Source organism: Arachis ipaensis, chromosome B02, assembly GCF_000816755.2.
Source record: "Arachis ipaensis cultivar K30076 chromosome B02, Araip1.1, whole genome shotgun sequence".
NCBI classification, from domain to species: Eukaryota; Viridiplantae; Streptophyta; class Magnoliopsida; order Fabales; family Fabaceae; genus Arachis; species Arachis ipaensis.
In genome coordinates, this window is record NC_029786.2 from 104,498,221 (window position 1) to 104,514,234 (window position 16,014).

General features: G+C 37.0%; 1 protein-coding gene across 2 annotated transcripts in view; it reads right to left on the minus strand.

The window, feature by feature from the left end:
* Positions 2,452-16,014, minus strand: part of LOC107626171 (putative disease resistance RPP13-like protein 1) — a 48,772-nt gene continuing 35,209 nt past the window's right edge. Inside the window, exons 1-3 of one of the 2 annotated variants that reach the window (XM_021116503.1) lie at positions 3,905-7,461; positions 3,647-3,838; positions 2,452-3,047 (exon numbers count right to left, since the gene is read on the minus strand). In XM_021116503.1, the coding sequence (XP_020972162.1) occupies positions 3,652-3,838; positions 3,905-7,275 (3,558 nt within the window). In that variant the 5' untranslated portion in view covers positions 7,276-7,461 and the 3' untranslated portion in view covers positions 2,452-3,047; positions 3,647-3,651. Of the gene's footprint in view, positions 3,048-3,282; positions 3,348-3,646; positions 3,839-3,904; positions 7,462-16,014 lie in introns of those variants that run through there. The other variant, XR_002358123.1, reaches the window with a different exon arrangement.

Consider the following 16,014-nt stretch of genomic DNA (forward strand, 5'->3'; position numbering starts at 1 on the left):
AATCGAAAACTCATCCAAATAAATCATAAAACTAACTTCAACAAAGATTGTTTTTAATTATATAAGAAATTAAAACATACATTCGCTATAAGAAATAATTATAAACAAATATTTGCTATAAATTTTTATGATATATACTATTTTAAGGTATAAATTTATGATAACACCATGTTTACCATTAACTTTTTTTTTTTACTTTTTGGCCAATAATCCAACATAACTGAGTGTTATTATAATTAAATTTTTTTTGTAAGATTACTGTCTTCCGGTTTTCATTGCTGCAATAAGTTCTGAATCATCTCTAACAATTATTTAGAAAATTAAAGGAAATTTAATTTTGATGTATTATAGTGTAAATAGTTTTACACGTGTATCTAATTATATAATGTTATATCATTAAAAATAAATATTATTTTTATTTGACTGCATAAATAATCATCTAAAAAGTCGAATATAATTGTAAGACTGTGTAAAATTTTACACTTTAAATATATCAAAATTAAACTCAATTAAAGTATGGGCAATATTTCTCCACTCCAAAAAACTAGTACTTAATAGTTAATACAAGTTGCTTTAACTCATTTAGTAATTTTACACTCCAAACACTTTAAATATTTGTAAAATTATTTATATATTATCCATTAAAATGGTTCTCAAAATAGTAATGAGATTGAGAACTAAATTTATAAAAAAATATATGTTTATTATCAATTGCTTTAATTCGATTTTTTTACTATAAGTGTATTACAGTGAATGGTTGGTTCAAGTACATGTATATATGACATTGATTGAAAAAGTGTAAAATAGTTACATAGTTAATAAGTTAAACTAGCAACAAGTCTGTGTGAAAATTTATTGTTCCATCTAATATAAATTTCATAGTTGCTTACCCTAATTTAATTTGTCATAATGTTTCCCTATATACTATATAGTATATACTATAGTCTAGAACCTCCCATGGGAGAAAATAAGGTGAAAACATTTAATGTACATTTCATTTTTTTCAATTACATTATTACAATCTAATATCTATACATACTTACATAGGCCTTGTTCATTTGCAGCATTAACTTGTATTACACTCCAAAAAAATATTACTAAATCAATATATAACTATCAATGGCTGATTTACATGCACTAAGCTGACATTTGGTCTATAGATTTCAAACCACGAATACCATACATTAACAACCATGCTTAGAATGTATGAAATTAAATTATATATTATTCGTGGGGTAGTCATCAATAAGCTGATATAATGATATACAAATTTATTTCATCTCTTAGCGTGTTAGGATTTTAATTTTCTCTCCTTAAAACCATGGTTTGAAGTGGATAAAAGCTCAAGTTTAACTCATTTGAATGATTTGAATGATTAAAAGGTGATTTTATAAAATGATGGCATAATTTGTAGAAAACATATACAAATGACAGTTATAAAAATATTGTGAATGAAAATTGTAATAGAGAAGATAAACAATACGATGTATCCTGGTTTAATCCCAAAGTGGGATCTACATCTAGTTTCTACCACAACAAATAGTAGAATTTTTCACTATAAACAAATTCATGTTACAAATACCAATTCAAGGCAATACAAAAAAACAGAAATTGAAACATCCTAGCTCTCTTGCCTTTTTCATAACAGAAATTGATTCTCACTTTCTAAGCTCTCTCTTTCGTATAAATAGAATAACTCATATCAGCTCTCCTAAAATAGAATGAAACGATGAAGGCATGAAAACTCTTAAGGAAAAAAAGATAATTGTTCAGTGTAAATAAAAATATAAAACTAAGTTTGTCCTTCCTTTTTTTCTTTGAAAATTTTGTAAGCTTTCTGCTTATTTTTGACAGGTTGCTCCAACTGTATCCATATCATTGAAGGTAATCATGTTGTATTTTGATTGGTCTGTTTGTCCTTGCAAAATTATGTTTTTCATCATCCATTTCTTCTCTTGATTTTGTACGAGGATGATGTCTTCCATGAATTCTGCTTTTGAATTGATGCAGAGACTGCACCTCATCTGATTTGTTTGGGATTCATTGTTCCTCCATCATTCTTGCCCAGATTCCTTTGGTCTCCTAATTAGGCTTAATCCAAGTTTGCTCCGATTCGTCTCTTGCTACGCCAAAACAAACACATTAGAACAACTCATACAATTTTTGCTTAGTGCATAGTCATCACAAGGTTAATTAATTTCTTAATTCAACAGAAGTTAATAAAAAGATAGTAAACAGCATACCAAACCAACGAGGGCCACGAGCAAGCAAGAGCAACACCAAGAAATGTAATAAAGGCCTTAGATTTGGGTGAGTCAGGGGGTGGTGCAAAAGTAGCTGACAGAAAACAATAAAAAGAAGAAAAACCATTAATGACGAAGGCAAAAGTTGAAAGTAGAAGATTTCATCATTCTCAAGGGTTTATCCTTGAATTAACAAAATTATAACCTCCTAATAAACATTCTATGTTGTATGTAGTTTATATATAGCATTATGGCCAAAATCCCCTAACAGTAATAGCCACATAATACTATTCAAAACTTACTCAAAAGACATGCCTCAGAATTCATTTGTTCCTTTAGAGGAATACTGTTTTGAGATCACCATACCAGCCACTCAACCTTGCTTTCAACATTATTTGCTCCAAATAACCAAGTTTTAACATGCTCTCAAGTAGGGTAAAAAAAAGGTAAAAAAGCAACAATCTAAGAATTTTGTGGAAAATTGGAAAAAAGACACGAGATAAATTTAATGCTTGTGCTTTTTTTATTATGATCACAGTAAAATAGGCTGTACCATGGGCATGATGATTGTCTTGTACATACTTCAATGTAGCAAAAGCAAAACCCTTATTCACAATGGTTATAAAAAGGTGCATGAGAAAGTATATTGTACAAGAAAATAGTCACAAGAGTAATGCAGTGCAGGATTATACCACTCTAGCTTGAAGTTGCTGCCTGAGACAACAAAGTTCAAGTATATACATAGCTCCTTGTCCATGTACTCAACCAGCAAAGAATTAGTACATAGAAAACTTTTAAGATCATCTGCATTAAGAAAATTCAAACGAATAACTCAATTATTCTACAAGATCTTTATTTAAGCATGCCCAAAGATTTCCTATGTTTGTTTAATGCAGATTTCAAACATGAGACTTTGAAGAGTATCGAATGATAAGAGCATTTTTAATGTTAAGATTGTACTTTAATGGCAATTAATTCTCCAGGAATCCTTTAAGAGAATAAAGCAAATGTTAATTTAAATCCAAATAGATATCCTTACAAGATTGGAGGCGCAGCACCCAAATGCAATAAATTGACAAGTCCCAGAAGAATCAATAGATGTCCCTATACATGAAGAAAGAAAGAAGAAATAATAAAATAAAGGGAGAGGAGGGAATTCCAAAATTGACATTGTATCCTAAAAAAAGTTAACAGTTTTGTGATACTATATGTTGGGGGAAGTAGGCATTGACTGGAGGGGTGATTAAGAGTGTTAAAAGAGAGGAATGGGTTTTGTATTTGCCTCAAAAAAGAGTAGGATAAATTTTTGAAATAAAAGGAAGATATGTAGGAGAGAATGAATATGATGTTGGGAAAATGAAGTGAAGTGGGTTTGGGATATAGAGAGATAGCAAAAGAGTTACCTGTTTTAAGATGTTGAGTCATTGAGGATCTTTGTGCCGTCAACATAAATTTGAGGGATGTGGGAAATGGATGGCCAAATGTGGGGGTCCTTCCTCTCTATGCCTTCACCCAACAACCCACATTCTCTGATTCTGAGTTCCCTTAAAGAGCCAGGCACCCTTATTATCTTCTCCAGCTTAGGGCACTCTGAAATTATTAATTCTCGGAGGGACTGTGACTGTGACAGCTCCAGAGATGTCAAATTTTCACTTCTTGCGATTGTGAGAAACTTCAGATTTGGAAACGCTGGCAATGCGAAGGATGTAAGCGAATCACAGCTGTTGTCTATTGTAAGACTCGTTAGTGAGTAATGTTGTTGGTGTTGCATTGGGAATTCTACATTCTTGCAATCGTATAGGCGCAACTCTTTCAACGAAGGGGGCAAAGAATCCCCTGGAAATGATATAGCTGATGAGCACTCTGAGATCCTTAGGTCTATGAGAGAGGTTGGTTGGGTGTGGGTCATGGCCTCAAACACATACTCCACCTGCTGCTCTCCATTAACCCATAGTCTCTCCAACATGGAAAGTGGTAGCTCCCGCATTCTTGCTTCCTGTTTGCCATCTATTATTAATTGGCGTATGATGGGAGCTCTTGGCAGATAACAACCAAGCTCCTCGCATCCTCTAATGTGGAGTTCTTCCAAAGATGGAAGGAAAGTGGGCAAATCTCCTCTTAACTTAGGGCAGTCCTCTATTATAAGCTCCTCAAGTTTCGGAAATGGTGCATCATCATCATCATCATTACATTCATATGACTCCCATTCCTCCCAGCAAGGCATATCACGGAATGCCAGATATTTAAGGGATCGGAAGGGTGTCTCCTGATGCTGATGAGTTCCATCACCCTTATAGAATGACCCACCAATCTTCTTCACCTTCTCGAGCTCTTTAATGACTAGCCTCTCCAGAGAGGGTAACTGTCCAAGTGATGGAACCACCCAACAATTCCTGCATCCCCTCAGCACCAACACAGTTATGTTGTGGTACGAAGACTGCCCTACCCAATCCGGAAACATGGTACCTCTGTAATCCCAGATGAATAGCTTCTTCAAGTCTTTGTGAGGACGTAATTTGTCAAGTACATCTTTTTCGATTTCGGAATCAACAATATCACCATCTTCAGCTGATGTCCACTCCAACCATAGATTATTGATGTGTTTCTTATCAACCATTCTTGCTTTCCAAGCTTCACTGCTATTAACGGCATTCTCTAGTTGCTTAATATGAAATGACCCTTGAAGATTTACAAGTTCTCCCAATTCCCCTATCCCATTCTCTTCATGCTCGCCAACAATATAGTAATGCAGAATCTGCAAATCTTTTAATTTGCTCATCCCTTTTGGCATCTCTTCTAAATTAGTATCTTCAATATCCAGATAGCGCATATTTACAAGATCTTGCATCTTGCTTGGGAGCTTTTTGAGTCCTCCACATCTGCGCAACTTCAATATTTGTAAATTATACAATTTGCTCAATGACTCGGGAAATTCCACAATAGGCGTACGAGAGAGATCCAAATGACGTAAATTTACAAGATCCTGCATGTTGGTTCGAAGCTTTTCTAGTCTTTCACACCCTGTCAACTTCAGTGTTTGTAAATTATGCAATTTGCTCAATGACTCGGGCAATACCCCAATTGCCGAATAAGAGAGATCCAAATGAAGCAAATTTACAAGATCCTGCATGTTGATTGGAAGCTTTTCTAGTCTTGCACAATGACTCAACTTCAGTGTTTGTAAATTATAAAATTTGCACATTGACTCTGGCAATGTCTCAATAGGTGAATGAGAGAGATCCAAATAACGCAAATGGATCAAATCACCTATTGAATCGAGCAATGAAAGAGGAAAGAATTTAAATGACAAAACCCTTAAGCGCTTCAACTGTGCAAATAAGCCACAAAGATCAACTTCCTCTGTGGAATCCTCCCATGTTTCAAAACTGATATTCAGCAATGTCCTTGCATTTTTTAAATAATCACATACTTCCGAGATCTCTGAGAATAACGAATCATCGATGACAAGACCATATGAAAGATGACGAGGACAAGCATCATGCTTGTCTGCAGTTTTGAGTTCAAAGTTTCTAGAAAAGAACTTTCCACCGTAGAATATTGCTAAATCATGCATGAGATCGTGCATCACAAATAAATTTTCATTGGTTTTAGAATGTTGGAAAAACGATCTTGAAACCAAATCATTAAAATATTTAGAACCAACTTCTTCTAAAGTGCTGCCACTCTTCGGTTGCTGCAAAAGACCTTCTGCCATCCACAATAACACCAGTTCATCTCTTTTGAATTCATAGTCTTTTGGGAATAAAGAACAATAAACAAAGCAACGTTTTAAGTGGGAAGGGAGGTAGTGATAACTAATTCTTAATGCTGGAAGAATCCCACTATCTTTTTTGGGAAGTTCCCAAATTTCATTCCTCAATATAAACTCCCAATCTGCTATTTCTTTTCTTGCTCTTAATAAACCTCCAAGTGTTTGAGCAGCCAAAGCTAACCCATTACACTTTTTGACAATTTTTCGACCAACTACTTCTAAAGCAGAACGGCTATGGGATTCAACAGAATTAAGACATGCATGATCTGCAAACACTGACCAGCAGTGATCATCACCCAACAAACTCAAACGGAAAGTTGGAATAGTTTTCACCATATCAGCAATCGAATCAAGACGGGTTGTTACAAGAATCTTAACACCCCCGTTACTAGATTTAAAAGGCTTTAGAAAACTTATCCAGGCATCATAATTGTTACTCCACATGTCGTCCAAAACAACCAACAACTTCTTCCCTGCTAGGACTTCCTTTGAACTCTCCTGAATTGTGTTTAGCTCAGTTGAGTTGCAAGAACTAGAAGTTACTTTCTCCATCACCGTCTTTGTCGCCTTAAGAACATCAAATTCTTCTTGCCCATCACAAACCCATGCCTTAACATCAAATTTTTGTTTCACTCGGTCATCATTGTAAACCATCTGAGCCAAAGTAGTCTTTCCTATTCCACCCATGCCGACCATAGGAATCACGGATATTCCACCGTCATTGGTAACATCTAACAACAGTTTTACTATGGCCTCCCTGTCTTGGTCCCTGCCATATATTTGATGCACACCAACCAGAGATGTTGAGGGGATCCTCCATGACATGTCCTCCACCGGTATCTCCTTCAAGCCAAGACCATCTTTCTCATTTACAATTGACTCTAATGCAGTAATGATCTCTTCTATCTTGGTTACTATCTCACCATCACCATGCAAATTGACATAGCGAGACAGAGAGTTACCTTGAACCTTTTGAATGGCAGCTTTGGTGGTGACTTCATCAAGTATGTCTTCAGCATCGTACACAGCATACTTCAGCCTGTCCAGCCAGTGCTTCACAGCTTCCTCTTCGATCTGCCTCCGCTCGGCGTCATTGATCACAGCATGAGCAGCCTTCAGAACTGTCTCCAGCTTCTCAACCAGCTTCCGGTTAAGCTTCTTTCTCTGGATGAAGTTGACAAGTAAGGGTGAAATCAGCATGTCGTAGATAGTGCCAAGTGCAGAGTTGAGAAAAGCTTCTCCCACAAATCTTGCAGCCATGTTGATCTCAAGATAAGAAGAAAGAAAACAAAGGGAAGTAGTGGATGATTGTTTGCAATGAAGGTAAAGGAAGAAGTAGCAGCAGGTTCAGAAAGTGATGGTTAATTGCTTATGTATTTTGTTTTCCTTGTAGCAAAAAGACATTGACTTCACACATGCTTATTGGTCTTTGGGACAAAATATGTGGCTAGAAATGATGTGTACTGCTGAAAATAATTATGCTATGTTTGTCTTCAGACTTTATGTCATTGCAAATCGGGTTAAAGAGATTTAGAAAAATTATTAAAGGTATTTTATTTAAAATAATTTGTAATACAAAAGATTTAGATGTTGGAGTTATAAAGTAACATTTTTATTTAATGGTTTGATTTTTGCATTTATTTTAGTTGATGTACTTAATTTTCTTATGTGGTGCTTATCCTCTTTTTTCTTTATTGGTTATTATTAGAGTTGTTGCTTTCTTCTGTTTTTTTTTATGTCGTAAGTTCTTGTGAAGGCATGTTCTTTATGAATTGTTGAGTTATATTTGTATGCACTTTCTTTTTTTTGAACAAATGAGCTCAACACCTACAAACAACAAAAAATTAACGCCTACAAACAATCCCTTGTGTTATCTCCGGCATTGTCATCAATAACAAAAGGGATCCAAGTTACACCAATCTCTGTAACTGGTCAAAGATCTGTGGAACACCGCTTCTACTCTAGACTCCTTGTTATTAAAGATCCGCCCGTTCCTCTCTAGCCACACATTCCAAATAACTGCAAAGAAACATATGAACCACTTGTTCCACTCTTGTTTCTTGTTAACCACTCCTATCCAACTCTCAAAATGTTCTTTCAATGAACTCGGAATAGTCCACAACCTCCCAAGGTCAGATAACCAAGCACCCCATACTTGTCAGGTAAACTCACAACCAAGAAACAAGTGATAGATATGTTCAACATCTTTCTTACACAATACACACATGTTATCACCATGACTAATAATTCCTAGCCTAAGCAGCCTTTCTTTGATATTCACTCTGCCTATCAACACAAACCAGACAAATAACTCCACTCGTGGCGGAACCAAGCCTTTCCATACTGTTTTGGTGAAACTGTAACTAGAGATGTTCTCCAAAAGTGTATCTGACTGCATCACCTGCACAAAAGAGTTAGTTGAAAAAATACCTTTCTTGTCAAACTTCCAAAAAACTCTATCCTGGGTATCACATGCTAACTTTATAGGCCGTAAGGTCTCATGCAAATGATCCACTAGTTCTAACTCCCAATGGAATAATTCTCACTTTCACTGGAAGTTCCAAATCCACTCTAATCCGTCCCAAAACCCACAGTTCCCTATGACAGATCCTCTTTGGTTTGAAACAGAGAAGAGTCTCGGAAAACTCGACTTTAACGTCCCACTTTGTAGCCAAGTGTCTTCCCAGAACCAGGTCCGTATTCCATCACCCACCTCCATAGACAGCCCAACAATCATCTTATCTCTCACATTACGATCTTTGAACTACAACTGGCAGATATCTTTCCAGGGACCCCCTCGACTAGGTAGTGTCTGAGATGGTAACATCATATTGAGGTTTAAGTTGTGGCAGGAGCACACAACCTTCTTCCATAAAGGACACTCCTCTTTTGAGAACTGCCACCACCACTTGATAAGAAGGGCTGTGTTCCTAACCACGGCATCACCCACTCCTAGTCCACCCAATTTTTTAGGAACCTGGACTACTTCCCACTAAACCAACGCCATACCATTCCTACCTTCCTCCTTGCTCCATAGGAATTTTCTCTGTAGCGAAATCAGCTTCTCTGCCACTGCCTTTGGCATCTTATATAGGCTCAAATAATAGATCGGCAGGCTATTCAGAAGAGCTTTAATAAGAACTAGCTTACCTGCTTTATTGAGCACTTTCGCCTTCCACAAGCCAAGCTTCTCCACCACTTTATCAATTATCGGTTTCCACGTACTTACCCGCCTTGGGTTTGCCCCTAATATAATACCAAGATATCTGACTGGAAGGTTAGCCTCCTTACATCCCAATAAATTACACATGTCGTAGGTCCATGGCGGTTCGCAATTGATTGGAATTAAACTTGACTTATCAAAATTGATGCTTAACCCCGACATCAGCTCAAAATACTTTAGTAGCCTGACATAGTTTCTGATGGTCTCCTTCTCTGGTGGGCAGAACAGTATAGTGTCATCAGCAAACTGGAGATGTGATAACTCTATATTATCCTTACCAACCAGCAAGGGCGAAATACGTCTATTCCTGACTGCCTTCCCTACCATCCTATGTAGGACATCAACCACAAGAATAAAAAGAAATGGAGACAGTGGATCACCTTGTCTCAAACCTCTTTCCATCTTAAACGGTTTTGTCAGTGAGCCATTTATCAAGATCGACATTGAAGCTATACCAATACACTCCTTCACCCATTCCCTCCACCTCCAACCAAACCCCATCTTCTGGAGTACAATATCCACGAAGCTCCACTTTACCCGGTCATAGACCTTCTGGAAGTCCAACTTGATGATCGCTGCTTTATTTTTCCTCATCTTTAACCATTGTACTATTTCGCACACAATAAGTGCCCCATCGTGTATTTTCCGATCCTTAACAAAAGCACTCTGCGTCTTACCTACTAGACCTGGCATCACTGCTTTCATCCTTCGGACCATCACTTTAGATATTACTTTATATATGTAACCAACCATGCTAATCAGCCCGAGGTCCTTAATCTCCTTGGCTCTAGTGAACTTTGTTGCTAGGGCCACCCAGGTGATATTCGAATAAGAAGGCAGCCTTGATGAGTGAAAAAAATCTAGTACAACTGTCGTGAACTCTACACCAATCCGTCCCAGCACTTTTTAATGAAGTTCATGTTGTAACCATCGCTTCCTGGAGCTTTAAATGATTCACAGTCCCAAACCACCTCTCTAACCTCCTCCATTGTCGGCACCCTCTCCAATGCTACTGCCTCTTCTTCATCAATCTGATTTACCAAGCCATCCCTAAAGCCCAAAACCGGCGATCTCTCCTGACGATACAAATCCTTGTAAAACTCTTTGATAGCAATCTTGATCCGAGCTTGATTTCTTATCAGCCTTCCATTTATTACCAAAGCATCAATTCTATTATTGCTCCTTCTTGCCGACGCCAAGTTATGAAAGTACCTTGTATTTTTATCCATGTCCTTCGCATGCCTGGACCGCGACATTTACTTCCAGTGTATTTCTTTTCTCACATACCACCGCTTGCAACAGCTTACCAGAGCCTTTCTTCTAACCTCGACTGTACCATCATAAACTCCATTGCCAGCCATCTCATCTAGCTTCTTTATCTCCTCCTCAAAGCGTTGAATCTTCTTATCCATGTCACCAAAGTTGTCCTTATGGCATCTCCCCAAAGGCAAAGTTAGAGCCTTCAACTTTTCTGTAAACTCGAGTTCTCCAATATTCCTCCACTACTCCCTAACTGTTCTTAAGAAACCCTCATGTGTAAACCAAGAATCTAAACTCCGAAAAGGACGTGGACCACCTCTGAATTTGGAATCCTCCACTATAATCGGGCAGTGATCAAACAAGCCTCTCGGCCTACCTTTTAATCGAATTTTCGAAAATTTCTCAAGCCATTCTACACTTAAAAGAACCCTATCAATGCGGCTGCAGGAGCGGCCTCTGAACCAAGTAAATTTTCAATCATTCAATGGTAAGTCAACTAGTTGCATATCTTGGACCCAGTCCTTGAATTGTGCTGCCGACGCTGATAGTCTATCCTGACCTTTCCTCTCTTCAACCTGTATGATCTCATTAAGGTCTCCCATATAACATATCGGATCTTGACATAGCCCAACTATAAAGCTCAGTTCCTCCCACACAACCAGTTTCTCCATTCTAGTATGAGCACCATATGCCAAACAGAATGCATAGTTGAACTCATTTTTTAAAAGGACTCCTTCAACACATATTCATTTTTCCCCTTTGTAACAAGTATTCATTTTAAACTGCATGTCTGATGAATCCATATTTGATGGTAATTTTTGGTTGGATTTGAGTGGATTTTATCATACAAACCCACATTTATTTACCTAAATATCATGGTTTTGTTTTTTCTCTCTAAATTATGTCCAATTGTGAAAACATGCTATTTTGTGCTTAATTTAATCAATTTTATTCCACTTTCATTCCATTCGATGCCTTGATGGTTTTGATGAGTGATTTCAGGTGTAATAGGTTATAATGGCTTGATAAGAGTGGAAGAAAAGCATGGAATTGGGAGAAAACATGAAGAAATCAAAGGAGAGAAGCATTTCAGAGTGTGCCTACGCACACTTTCTGTGCCTACGCACAAGGGTCAAAATCAGCAAGTGTGCCTACGCACAACTCCTGTGCGTATGCAAAGAATGGAAATCAGCAAGTGTGCCTATGCATAACTTCTGTGCGTACGCACAGGAGGAAAAATCAGCAAGTGTGCGTACGCACAAGTACCAGCGCGTGACTTCATTAAAAAGTCATGTGGCTTGCGATTTGAGGGACTTTTTGGCCCATTTCTGAAAGCTTTGATGCATCTATGAAGGGGCAAGCAACAACATATACTACCATACTTCATACAATACATTTAGGAGAAGTTTTAGGGTAGTTTTAGGTTAGATTTTCTCTCAATTTTCTTAGGGTTTTTAATGTTTTGTAGAATTTTATAGTTCAAGTTTTGATTTTGGATTCTAGCAATTTTCATTGTAAGTATTTCTTTAATTGTCTCTTTTATTATACTACTTGTTCTACACCTTCTTATATTTTACTTTTCTTTGTCAATATATATATAGTTTTGCAATTTTGAGTTTAATTGATGAATTTGATGTTTGATGGTTTTTTCATGATTATTGAGTTGCCTTTGTTGATTTTGATCATTTGTGGTTCATAATTTTTAATTATTTTCCCAATTTTGCTATGTTTTGTGAATATACCTACCATGTGTTTGATGAAATACCAATTGTGATTATGGGGTAGATTTTCACCCCTTGACTTGGGAAAATAAGTATATGGATTACTAGAGTCATAGTGTTCGACATTTAGTGATGATTCTTGGGTTGTTAGTTGTTATTGTCTCCACTAACGCTAGCTTCTTATTAAGGTAATTAGTAAGATAGTTAGGATTTGTGGATTAAGCACAATTATACTCACTTAACTTACTCTTCGATGTTAAGGGTTGACTAAGTGAGATTAATCCATCATAATTATCATAGTTGTAGTTATGCCAAGGAAGGGATTCCGTAACTCATCCCAAGTCAAGGTTCCATTTATGTTTTGAACCACATTTTCATCAATTTTGAGTCTTACTTATTTATATTACATACATAGTTCCTTTATTCCTTTATTAGTTTATTAATTGCAATTTTGATCGTTCTTTTATCTCTTTATTGTTTGCTTGTTTATTGAAAACACCCTTTACTTTTCACAACCAATTTTATGCACTTATTGACACTAGTTCCTAGGAAAGACGACCCGAGATTTAATTACTCTTGGTTATTTGAATTAGAAATTTAAACTTTGATTGAAAGGGTTACTTGTTGGTTTAGACTATGCTATCAACGAAGAAATTGTTTTGCTAAATTTCCAAACCATCGTGATTTTCTTACATCAAGTTTTTGGCGTTGATAAACCACTATTTTATGGTTTATCTTGTGCTAAATTGAGTGGTTTTCAACTTTTCATCAGTCCTCTGCACACTTATTCAGGCAATTCGCATGTTCTACGTTTACCTTCCCAATTTTATGTCATGATTGAAAACTTGCTTCCTAAGCCTTTAAACTGTCAATTTTTAATTCCCCTCTATACCATTCGATGTCGTGATCAGTGTGTTAAGTATTTACAGGCTTTATAGGGTAGGAATGGCTCAGAGGACGGAAAGGAAGCTTACAAAAATGGAAGGAATACAAAGAAACAATGGAGCTGACCAGCGAGGACGACGCGCACGCGCATCTGGCGCGCACGCATGCATTGGTGCAGAAGACCCTCGACGCGCACGCGCACCTGGTGCATACGCGTGACGTGCGCGACGTACTGAAATTACAGAAAACACTGGGGGCGATTTTGGACTGAGTTTAGACCCAGTTTTTGGCCCAGAAATACAGAGTAGAGCCAAGAGACAGTAGAGACTCAACACACAATTCATCATTCATTAGTTTTAGTTTAGTTTTTGAATCTTGGAGAGAGAATACTGCTTCCTCCAGGATTCTTCATAGTCATACGTTTTCTAGTGCTATATTTCGGATTGGATATTGAAAAGAGTCACTACCTCCATTGAAGTCTTGTTAGTATAGTTTGTTTTTCCTATTCCCTTACTCTTCCATATCCTTTAATCTTTGTTCAGAGTTACAATTGGATTGATTTTAGAATTTATTAATGCAAGAGTATTTTTCTATCTAATTCTATTATTTGTTTAATTGCTTCCAAATTAATTTTAATTACCATGTCTCCTTTCTATTCCTTTTATATGTTTATAAGAATGGCATTCATGTTAACCGAGTAAATCCTAACTTGACTTGGGAGTTGATTAATAGGAGACCCTTGAGTTGGGAGACTCAAGAGCTAATTGGTAATTGGAAGTTGTTGGCTGGCTCTCTAGTCACTAACGCTAATCCTTCCCAAGGGAGAGGATTAGGACTTGTGAATAGAAATTGGTTCATTTACTTGACTTTCCCTTATTCAGTAAGGGTTAACTAAGTAATAACAGCAATCTTTTACTATTACTCTTGAGAAATTTCAATAAGGATAGAACTTCCGATTAATCTTCTCCCAGTCAAGGCTTTTTATTCAAATTACATAAACCTTTTGCCAATTTTCATCGCTTTAATTTATAATTAATTATTTCTCTATTCCCCAATTCTAAAACTTCTCATAACACTCCTGACCAATAAACTGCACTCTTTTGTCAATTCGTTGGGAGATGACCCGAGAATTCTACTCCCAGTATTTTTATTCTTAATTAGTGACAACCCCTTTCTAAATTGATACGCAGAATTTTGTCGGTAGAGATCTATACTCACAACGCAACTATTTCTGAAAAATCTTTACCATCAGCTTTCCACGCTCATCAGGCGCCGTTGACGGGGAGCTAGTGCAATGAGTGCTATATTTTGGTTATTGTGAATATGTGAATAGTGTGAATAGATACTTTTTTGGTTGTTTGATTGTTTTGCTATTAATTAGGATTTTGTTTCTTTTGTTAATTGATGTCTTTAGTTTTTATTTTCAATTTTCTCTATGAGTTATCACCCTCTTGGTTTGGAGTATAGTTGTGATCATTTTATAGGACCTGATAACTTCAATTTTGGATTGTATCATGGGATTGGAGCATCAATTTTGGAAGGAGCAACCTCCTCTATACTACAATGAGCAAAACCTTCCCCAATATGCATACCCAAACCAAGAATATGGTGGACTTCACTTTGATTATGCACCTCCACCACCATATACCTATGACCCATACCCCCAACATAATTCTCAATCACCATATTTTCAAACACCACACCAATACCATCATCCACCTACTTACATACCACCTCAAGATACTCATCAACATGAATCATCTCCCACATATACAACTTTTTCTCCAAATAATAAAACTCCTTTTTCACCACAATGTGAAGTTTTCCCACCATTGGCCCAAGACCATCAAGACATCCAAGTCTTTCTCCAAGAACAAGAAGGATTCTGAAAGGCTCAAGGGCAATTCATGGCTACCATAGCCGAAGCGGTGAACCGCTTGGTTATACTACGCTCATCGGATCAAGGCACTCCTCTTGAAGAATGTGAAGGATCGACTAAAAAGTGTAGTGAGGAGGAGAACGTGGAGCCTCAAGGGAAAAAAGAAGGGTTAGAGCATAAATTACAACAAGAGTGATGGTTTCAGTGGCTTAAGAGAAGGGGGGGTTGAATCTTAAGCCCCCTTTTTGCTTGATAACACTTGCTGACTTGTCAAATTAATTCTGGAAACTTTTACTCTTTTTATCTCTTCACTGCATACGAGACTTTTTGTTTTGTCTCGTCCCTAGCCACAAGATTTTTCTTTTTGTCTCGTCACTTGGCACGAGATAAATTTGGTTTATGCTCCTGTGAGTAGAAAACAGAAATGGAGTAGAAAGAGAGAAGATCACACCTAGATATATCCTGGTTCGGCTGCTAAGTGCAGTGCAGCCTACATCCAGTCTCCATCACTAACATGATGGAATTTCACTATAATCAATCTGATTACAACTTGTAAAGTGCTAACCCAACTTACAAGGGGATTCCCACAGAATCATGAAACACAACATAGATGAACAAAGGACCTCTAAGACATCTATGGCTTTTTCTTTTAATTTTGCACTCTCTGCCTTTTTCCGCTCTATGGCTTTTTCTTACAAACCTCACTGTTTGCCTTTTACCATGAGACTCAAGACATGACAAAATTAAACAGAAAAATTACAAAACAGAATACATTGAAGGAGAAGAGAAAACTGTTAGCTCAGGTAGCTCTGAGAACTCTGTGCCTTGCACTCTCAAATTTTCTCCTTGCTTCAAACAGTGGTTGTCCACCCTTATTATAGAAGAGGGAAGCCTCCACTTATTGAAGCCAAAAACCGAACCAACTTCTTCCTCCTTCAACAAAACCGGTTCGGCCACATAGAGAGAGAAGAGATAACCATGCATTAACCAACATGCAATTACCTCTAGTCCTTTCTTGATCATCACCCTTC